The sequence below is a fragment of the Vigna umbellata genome, chromosome 5 (genome assembly GCF_029865625.1).
Source record: "Vigna umbellata cultivar VRB3 chromosome 5, Vumbellata_1.0, whole genome shotgun sequence".
NCBI lineage: Eukaryota > Viridiplantae > Streptophyta > Magnoliopsida > Fabales > Fabaceae > Vigna > Vigna umbellata.
In genome coordinates, this window is record NC_142169.1 from 70,241,833 (window position 1) to 70,252,224 (window position 10,392).

A 10,392-nucleotide genomic window follows, 5' to 3' on the forward strand; every position below is an offset into this window, starting at 1 on the left:
TGCAAGCATAACCAATTAAGCATATAATTAATATCGACAGAAACTAAATCAAAAATCCCTCCAATAAAAAGGATGCTTAAACTTATCGTCCTCCTATCTCGAGGAACCTAATTTTTTTGCCACAGCATAAAAAAAAAAGAATAAAAGGAAAATCAAACCAAGCGGAACCTACAACGTTCAAATGCCATCCATCGCCAACTGCATAAAAAGTCTGGCTTCCAACGACCTAACGGGGAAACATATAACATACTCAACTTATAAATCCATTCATTAACTAGATATACCTATTAAAAACCCAAAGCATCAAATATCCAACAAGTCAACCAAGCTTGACGGAAATATGGCACAGAACTGGGAGCATTAAGAGCTTCATGACCCATCTTAGAAGCACTTCCGGTGAACTATAGCTGGCCCAGATTCATCATATTCACCCTTGGAGATCCACATCTGCATACATAAGAGAATAAAATAAACACCCAATACTTCCATAAACAAATCCGTTTTATAGGTAATTTGCAGGGTACAAACCTGTTGGAAGGTACTTAGTGATGCCAAGATAGAACCACCAATCCAGACACTGTACTTCCTCTCGGGAGGTGCAACCACCTTGATTTTCATGCTGCTTGGTGCTAGAGCACTGATTTCCTTGCTCATACGATCAGCAATTCCGGGAAACATAGTAGACCCTCCACTAAGCACAATGTTTCCATACAGATCCTTCCTAATATCAACATCACATTTCATGATGGAGCTGTATGTCGTTTCATGAATTCCAGTAGCTTCCATACCAATTAGAGAAGGCTGGAACAGTACTTCAGGGCAACGGAATCTCTCAGAACCAATTGTAATGACCTGTCCATCAGGCAATTCATAGCTCTTCTCTACTGCAGAACTACTCTTGGTAGTCTCCAATTCTTGTTCAAAATCAAGGGCCACATATGCCAATTTCTCCTTCACATCACGGACAATTTCCTTTTCGGCAGAGGTGCTGAAGGAGTATCCTCTCTCAGTAAGAATTTTCACCAAGTACTCCGTTAAGTCACGGCCAGCAAGATCCAACCGAAGAATTGCGTGAGGAAGAGCATAACCTTCATATATGGGCACCGTGTGACTCACACCATCACCAGAATCAAGCACAATACCTGATTAAAACAAACATAGCAACACAAACGGATAAGGAAATAATGCTGGTCACAAGCAATTAATGTAGAAATGCAGGAATTTCCCACCCGCGTACATGTGGAATAGTGCTGCTGTATATAATTTAACTAGGCTAAAACTATGAACAAAATCAATTCACGAAGAACATCATAGGCTAAAACTATGAACAAAGTTTCCAACTTATGTGCCACATATAACCTTGGATAGTGTATCCTATTCTCAAAACAGAACTTACCGACTTACAGCAATTATGATAAGTTGATTGCATCCAATTGAAGTCTCATGATAACAGTATAGTAAATAGTAAATCAAAGATAAATCAGAGAAACAAACCTGTAGTACGTCCACTGGCATACAGAGACAAGACAGCCTGAATTGCCACATACATAGCAGGCACATTAAAAGTCTCAAACATAATTTGGGTCATCTTCTCTCGGTTGGCCTTGGGATTGAGTGGTGCCTCAGTAAGAAGTACGGGGTGTTCTTCAGGGGCAACTCGAAGCTCGTTGTAAAATGTGTGATGCCAAATCTTCTCCATATCATCCCAGTTGCTGACTATGCCATGCTCTATAGGATACTTCAAGGTGAGTATACCCCTTTTTGATTGGGCTTCATCACCCACGTAGGCATCCTTCTGACCCATCCCAACCATTACACCAGTGTGGCGCGGTCGACCAATAATACTGGGGAACACAGCCCTGGGAGCATCATCACCTGCAAAACCAGCCTGCAAAACATTGAAGAAAATATAATTAGTATTATAGCAAGGAAAAAACTAAGCAAGCACAAAGCAAGCCATCTTTAAATAGCAGAAGAAGCAGTCCTTAATAGGCAATACAAAACATAGTCTGACCTTGACCATTCCAGTTCCATTATCAACAACAAGAGGTTGAATGTCCTCCCCATCAGCCATCTTTTAAAACCTGTAGCAGAGATCGGGAAAGATGTTGTTTATGGGGGAAAATAATAAAACCAAACAAAAAGAATATGCAACAGATAAAACTTGAACTACTAGAGAGGGCCTTTCGTTATCACTCAATTATGTAAAAATACATCAACCACTAGTCACAATGGTTTCATTTTTTGTTCAAACCAGAAAAGAAACATGTAATCCCATCATTTTCAAGCAAATGCAGAGAAAATCATCAACAGACACGAAAGATCAGAAGCAAGCATACCCAGCAGCGACCTTAGTTATAGGTGACGGGTGCCATATGTATAATTAGATTTATCACTAATAAGGTTTTTTAAGAACTTCAAATATTCTTTAAATTATTTATTCCTTGATTATTAGTAAATGTAAATCATTAAAAGATATAAAAAGTAATAACTAACTTATATTTAATCATTGAAAAAAAGAAGAAGATAATATTTAGTTATTTTCGATTTATATTATTAATTGACATGTTTTTAACTCTAGTTTCCATATGCATGGACAGGGCAAGTTCAACAAGGCATCAGCTGCACTGTAGCATTCTCTGTATACATGTTCCCAGGAAGAAAATCCACTAGAGATGCTAATTTCAGGATGTTTTGAACTAAAGGGAGAATCGGGTGAAGGGAAGAGCACCCTATGGTGAGAAGGTTCCAAATGCAGCAACTTGAAACCACAATCTCTATTCCAAGGTAAATGCTCAAAGTTCAGCATGGGTACTGGAAGGATCCCGATAGCAACCGAGGAACCAGCCAAGTACTCCCAAGATGGTTTTTAATACAACCCCTCAAGAAGCTCTCTGATCAACGGATGAAAAATGCACCATCACTACTAATCTTAAACTAGCTCGGTTAGGCAAATTTGAAAACAAGGAATGAGGATCATTAGCAGAAAGATTTTGCGAAGGACAGGATAAAAAGTATGCATAAGTTCAATGTCTTGAAAACTTCTGGCCTTTTAACAAAAATAACTGAATTGATTTCTCACTTTGCATTACAATATTTCTCCAAATAAAATCTATAGTTCCACCAAAATGGACAGTACATTTTTTCTGAGTATGGTTGTTCGGAAGGAGATCTGAAACAAGCCACTTGTGAGTAGGAAGGCAAGAAAAAGACAGACTATGCCTGCCATTCAATAATATCATCAATAGTGCCTTCGTAGGAGAACATTCCCTAAAGGTATGAATAATGGTCTGACTGCTAGCTTTGCAAACAGGACATAGGTCCGAATTTCTTATTCCTCTTCCCGTCAGGAGTTAAATGGTAGGGATTATACCATTACATATTTACCAGGGAAGGCAACAAACTCTTTCTGGGCCACAATGACAAATAGGTGAAAATCGGATAACTGTGGTTCTGAACAAGATCATACTCTTACACGCATTTTCGAGTTTGAAAAACTTTTTTTCCCATTTTCCGTTACATATTTATTCTTATGATTAATTTGGTGACACTTTCTAAACATTACCCGTTTAATTAATTAATTAATTGTCTTTTTCTAATATAAAACTGTCTTTTATTTTGAATCCATTTTTTTCACAACTTTCATATATTCAGTATGGGGTAAGAGGGATTAAAATTACCTGTCTCCATTATGTATTTTCTTCCCTTTTCCTTCAATAATATTTTGAATTTGTATTCTCTGATGGTTATTTTAGTGTTGTTCCTCTATTGCTGTTACAAAATACATTGATTTTGATATTTTAAAACATATTGAAAACTTTTTTAATATATCAAAATCAGTGTATTGTGAATATAGAACAGCAGGATAACAACATACAAAACTGAGGAGAGAATTTGAACTAATGTTTTATTGTTAAGTCAATAAATATAGCACACGAACATTAAATGAAATTAACAGTTTTAATTGACGACATGACAATAAATTATTAGAGGGACAAATAAGACACATAAAATGGGATCAGCTGATTCGAATTTTAATCCCTTATATAAGAAAAATTATGCAATATGACTCAAATTAGAGGATTCCTTTTGTGAGCATTTTGCACACATTTTTAAAGTACAAATTTCTCTTTAATTTTAGAAAAAATGTTATTTCCTTAAATTCATTAAAAAAAATTGGTGTATTTTCATACAACTTTTTTAATAAAGACAGGATGTTTCTTACAATGTTTCACAAAAAAATTAAGGATAACTTTCCAACATTTTTTTATTGATTAGTACACAAGGGAACAAAATCATAATATATTAATAGCATCATTATTAAGTTAAAAACATATAATTAAAAAAAGGGTTAAATATGTTTTTAGTCCCTAAACTATTGGCCGTTTCTGGTTTTCGTCCCTCTTCCAAAGTAAGGTACAATTTGTTCCTCATTCTTTAGAAAAACGTTCGTTTTAGTCCTCAAAATTTTGTTTTTAGTCCTCGTTTTAGTCCTCAAAACGTTCGTTTTTTCGACTAAAACGAACGTTTTTTAAAGATTGAGGACTAAATTGTACCTTACTTTGGAAGAGGGACGAAAACCAGAAAGGGTCAATGGTTTAGGGACTAAAAACATATTTAACCCTTAAAAAAATAAATATTTAAACAATGTCATTAAATGCTTACAATCAATTCTAAGGGAGCACATTATCAAAATATATTGAATTCCTGTAATATAATTTTAATTATTTCGCACTCCAAATTTTGATTTCGATCTCAAGTTTGCCTCTGCACACCCTGAACTAAACGCGTACAATAAAAACCGAACACTGATATACAATTAACGAGCTAAGCAGCAATAGCATCTTCTAATTTGATCACCCATTTATCGCATATAAACAAACCGATGCATCAGAAAGCATATATCAGCAAAATTAAGTAATAACCGAACCTTACACACACAAGAAGATGCAGCGGGGAAGTAGATCCAGATCAGCAACAGAAAACAAACCCGTAAAAATTTTCGATCCAGGAAACACAACAGAAGTTTACCGATCCAGTAAGAAAAGAGCATGTAAATACAAAAGAAAAAAAAACATCCAAAAAATTACTTGAATGCACGAATTCCGGAAATTATGATCAGAACACACCTTCCGCGAATGAAGTGTGGTTTCCCGGCGAAGTGGTTCGGTGGTGTAGCACCAGCAGAAGCAGTAGCAACAGGGGCAGAGTTTCGCGAATGAATGTCAGAGAGAGAAGAAGCTTTCTATTCAATGAGGATAGCTAAATGACTTTGAAATGAAACTTAAATGAAATGAACTTTCCACTTCAGATTATACCCATAAAAGGGAAGAATAAAAATATGCCATACTATTGTCTTGTAGAAAATGTCTTGAAAAAAAATGGACTATCTTTCTCTCTGGATCATCAGACACACAATTAAGAACTAGAAAAATCACTTTTCAAAATTAAATAATTTGCAATTGCTGTGGCTCAATACCTATTATGGTAAATTACTTTATTTTAAATATGTGTTATGCATGGACTGATTTAAATTATATTTTTTGCATTTTAGTATATATTTAAAATTAAGTACTATTTATTGATTTTTAAATATTTAGTCTTATATTATATTTAATCACATTAAATTAATGATATTTATTATCTGTGTTTTAATTAAATTTTAACATTATATTTTATGCAATATAGAAAAAAAAATTAAATTAATTAAGATAGTTGTAAAGTTTATTATTTTCATGAGACGTATTTGCATCACTTATAATGTTAATGTTAATTTAATAAATCGTAACATTTATTTTGCAATGTATCTTATTCAGCCTTATTCGTAAATTTTATTTACATATATTGTTTTATTAACTAATATATTTAATTGTTGATTCTTAGTAGTAATAACTTCTAAATTTTCTCCTTAAATATCAATTAATCTACTATTTAAGAAAATAATTCACGTCAACACTACCAATAAATTTAACAAAATAAGAAATTTAATTTATGACAAATGAATTACATATTCAGGATTTAGACTATGATTTTCCAATCATATAAAACATTAAATACAGAAATCAAATCATTAATAAAATATACATACATATATATATATATATATATATATATATATATATATATATATATATATAATTTAAACTAATACTTGAGAATTAGATGCTTACATTTAATCTTAATTAAAAATAAACCAATAATACATGAAAATAAAGAAGCAAACTAAAAGATTGTGAAAAATTAGAGAAAAAAATTATCTTTCCAAACTTTCTCAATTATTTCAATAAATTTCTCTTACATTTTTTCCAAAAAAAAATTTCTTAAAAATGTTTTTTCTTATTTTCAAAATTCCTATTTATATCTTATAATTTCATAAATATGGGAACTAGATTCTGACGATTTCACTAAAGAAATTAGTTTCATTCAGTGAATTATTTTTGTAAAACACATTTTAAACCAAAAAATGTTCATAACAAAAACCCAATTGGATGCGACCCAAGTCCAACCACACTCATTCAGCTCTGAAAAGGGTCATTTATTTTTTGAACCTTCACAATTTGTTAATAAACCTCCTCAAATTTTTAGAATAACCATTTTAGTCCTTTACTAGTAAATACAATTATTTAAATATGAACGGAGAGAAATTATTTTATGTAATTAAATTTGAAATATGCAATGATGAAAGATATTGTTTTTAATATTTAAATTATACTTTAAGCTTACTTATATATATATATATATATATATATATATATATATATATATATATATATATATATATATAAACCTTTTTAAATTAATTTGTACCATTCATTGAATTAAGAGAACTTATTTTATAACTTTTAAATATGCAATGATGAAAGACATGTTTTTTTTACTATTATTACACAACTTGGTTTAATAAACATAAATTTGAATTATATCATAGATAAAAGAAAAAGGAATTATTGTTACTATTACAAAATTTTAATATCATACCATACAATTATGGATTGAACTTACAATCCAATAATTAAATCTAATGAATTCAATATCTAGAAAGAAGAATATAAGATGACTTCTTTATTTTCTTTTATTACACATAAACAAATATTATTTTTAAGCTTTCTTAAATTTAATTAAATATTTTCTTTTAAATAGAATGTTTGGTGATTGTGATGGATAAGTTTAAATACTAAAATATTAATTGATAAATAAATAATGGATTAAATTCAGGTTAGGATAAAAAATAACTAAAATAAGTTAAATAAGATAAGTTAACCCATATGGCAAACAAAATTCAAGTTATCTATACTATGAGCTCATTTTTTATTCGTCCAGAACTTTATTCATGAATATCATCAGCAAGGATAAAGAGCACATAATCCTCGATTCTTGTTCACACTAACCAAATGGTGTATACAAGGGATTCATCACCTCAAACAATAAAAAACATTCTCATTGTACTGCAAACATAACCAATTAAGCATATAATTAATATCGACAGAAACTAAATCAAAAATCCCTCCAATAAAAAGGATGCTTAAACTTATCGTCCTCCTATCTCGAGGCACCTAATTTTTTTGCCACAGCATAAAAAAAAGAATAAAAGGAAAATCAAACCAAGCGGAACCTACAACGTTCAAATGCCATCCATCGCCAACTGCATAAAAAGTCTGGCTTCCAACGACCTAACGGGGAAACATATAACATACTCAACTTATAAATCCATTCATTAACTAGATATACCTATTAAAAACCCAAAGCATCAAATATCGAACAAGTCAACCAAGCTTGATGGAAATATGGCACAGGACTGGGAGCATTAAGAGCTTCATGACCATCCACCCATCTTAGAAGCACTTCCGGTGAACTATAGCTGGCCCAGATTCATCATATTCACCCTTGGAGATCCACATCTGCATACATAAGAGAATAAAATAAACACCCAGTACTTCCATAAACAAATCCATTTTATAGGTAATTTGCTGGGTACAAACCTGTTGGAAGGTACTTAGTGATGCCAAGATAGAACCACCAATCCAGACACTGTACTTCCTCTCGGGAGGTGCAACCACCTTGATTTTCATGCTGCTTGGTGCTAGAGCACTGATTTCCTTGCTCATACGATCAGCAATTCCGGGAAACATAGTAGACCCTCCACTAAGCACAATGTTTCCATACAGATCCTTCCTAATATCAACATCACATTTCATGATGGAGCTGTATGTCGTTTCATGAATTCCAGTAGCTTCCATACCAATTAGAGAAGGCTGGAACAGTACTTCAGGGCAACGGAATCTCTCAGAACCAATAGTAATGACCTGTCCATCAGGCAATTCATAGCTCTTCTCCACTGCAGAACTACTCTTGGTAGTTTCCATTTCTTGTTCAAAATCAAGGGCCACGTATGCCAATTTCTCCTTCACATCTCGGACAATTTCCTTTTCGGCAGAGGTGCTGAATGAGTATCCTCTCTCAGTAAGAATTTTCACCAAGTACTCCGTTAAGTCACGGCCAGCAAGATCCAACCGAAGAATTGCATGAGGAAGAGCGTATCCTTCATATATGGGCACCGTGTGGCTTACACCATCACCAGAATCAAGCACAATACCTGTTTAATACAAACAAAATCAGAACTTAGCAAACTTACAGCATTTACTCAAATGATAAGTTGAATGAATCCAATTGAAGTCACATGATCACAACATAGTAAATAGTGAATCCAAGACCAATTGCAGAAACAAACCTGTAGTACGTCCACTGGCATACAGAGACAAGACCGCCTGAATTGCCACATACATGGCAGGCACATTGAAAGTCTCAAACATAATTTGGGTCATCTTCTCTCTGTTGGCCTTGGGATTGAGTGGTGCCTCAGTAAGAAGTACAGGGTGTTCTTCGGGGGCAACACGAAGTTCATTGTAAAACGTGTGATGCCAAATCTTCTCCATATCATCCCAGTTGCTGACTATGCCATGCTCTATGGGATACTTCAAGGTGAGTATACCTCGTTTTGATTGGGCTTCATCACCCACATAAGCATCCTTCTGACCCATTCCAACCATTACACCAGTATGGCGCGGTCGCCCAATAATACTGGGGAACACAGCTCTAGGAGCATCGTCACCTGCAAAGCCAGCCTGCAAACATTGCAGAAAAGATTATATTAATCTGTCCTCAGCACAAGAAGAACTGGTCAATTGCCAAAACAAAACATATCCTAACCTTGACCATTCCCGTTCCATTATCAACAACAAGAGGTTGAATGTCTTCAGCATCAGCCATCTTTTAAAACCTGTATCAAAACTTTGTTTAGGGAAAGAAATAACAAAGTCAAAGAAAAGAACATGTAACAATTAAAATTTTGAACGGAAGATCTTTTCAATATCATTCAATTATAAAAAAATACACTAACAAATACCCCCAATGATTTTATAACATAAACAGACCTAAAAGATTCGAAGCATGCATAGGAAAACATTTCCATGGACTCGTACAGTAAAAACAAGAAACACAGACATATAATTATCAAGATAAGAAAGAATATTATCTTTGATAGCCTATAATCGCATGATAACTAACAGAAAATCAACACCGAACAGAAAACATCTCAATAACAAAATTAAGCAAAACGAAACCTACACACAATATGCAGCAACTAAGTAGATCCAGGTGAGCAAGAGCAAACGAAGTAAAATAAAAAATAAAAATCGATCCAGAAAACAAAAAAGAAGTTCGCGGATCCAGTACCAAAAAGCAGAACGGAAACACAAAAATTCATCCAAAGAATCACATGAAAACGCAAATCGGAGAAGTGGTAATCGAAACACACCTTGCACGATCGAAAAGCGTTTTGCAGAGGAAGTGGTTCGGAGATGGAGCAAAGGCAGAAGCAGCTACGACAGTAGGGGAGTGTTTCGTGAGAAAGCGTAAAAGAAGAAGCTTTATATTCGATGAAAAGAGCTAAATGACTGTGAAATGAAATTCAAATGTAAATTAACTTTGGACATGGACTACGCTGTTTGGGGAGTGTTTGGATTGAGATAAACCTATCCCGAAGAAAAATATGCAGTGACATGTTGAGAAAGAAAAATGGACTCTTTCGGACATCAAACAAGGAAAAAAACACGCCTTTTTTTTTTTCTTTTGAAACCTAACCATCATTCGAATTATTTAAAATTTTCTTAAAAATTCAACTAGATCGTTTTACATTATTAAATCGATTCAAAACTTAATAGATCGTTAAAAATAGAGATCGAAAATTATATTAAATTATCGGTTTATCGCATTAATAGTATATATCTAATCCCTTAAAACTATTTAACAATATAAAGTGTTGTTAAAAAATGTAATGAAATTATTGTTTTTTAAATGCATTGTTACGAAGCAAGTGATTATTTTATTTTCTCT

The 10,392-nt window shown here is 33.2% G+C and overlaps 2 protein-coding genes across 5 annotated transcripts; both read right to left on the reverse strand.

Annotated features, from left to right (window-relative positions):
• Positions 1 to 5,284, reverse strand: LOC124847055 (actin-7-like). 3 transcript variants are annotated; one of them, XM_047324450.2, is made up of 5 exons: positions 5,130 to 5,284; positions 2,015 to 2,084; positions 1,495 to 1,888; positions 529 to 1,142; positions 1 to 447 (listed from the first exon to the last, which is right to left on the reverse strand). In XM_047324450.2, the coding sequence occupies exons 2-5, from the start codon at positions 2,072 to 2,074 to the stop codon at positions 382 to 384; spliced, it is 1,134 nt and encodes a 377-aa protein (XP_047180406.1). In that variant the 5' UTR covers positions 2,075 to 2,084; positions 5,130 to 5,284; the 3' UTR covers positions 1 to 381. The 3 variants fall into 3 exon arrangements, with proteins under 3 accessions (XP_047180406.1, XP_087972471.1, XP_087972472.1); XM_088116345.1 differs by having other exon boundaries at positions 5,091 to 5,269; XM_088116346.1 differs by lacking the exon at positions 5,130 to 5,284 and adding an exon at positions 4,931 to 4,988.
• A 2,170-nt stretch (positions 5,285 to 7,454) lies between these two features.
• On the reverse strand, positions 7,455 to 9,968 carry LOC124847042 (actin-101-like). 2 transcript variants are annotated; one of them, XM_047324440.2, is made up of 5 exons: positions 9,815 to 9,968; positions 9,208 to 9,288; positions 8,729 to 9,122; positions 7,980 to 8,593; positions 7,455 to 7,898 (listed from the first exon to the last, which is right to left on the reverse strand). In XM_047324440.2, the coding sequence occupies exons 2-5, from the start codon at positions 9,265 to 9,267 to the stop codon at positions 7,833 to 7,835; spliced, it is 1,134 nt and encodes a 377-aa protein (XP_047180396.1). In that variant the 5' UTR covers positions 9,268 to 9,288; positions 9,815 to 9,968; the 3' UTR covers positions 7,455 to 7,832. The 2 variants fall into 2 exon arrangements, with proteins under 2 accessions (XP_047180396.1, XP_047180389.1); XM_047324433.2 differs by having other exon boundaries at positions 9,208 to 9,277; positions 9,815 to 9,967.
• Positions 9,969 to 10,392: the final 424 nt, after the last annotated feature.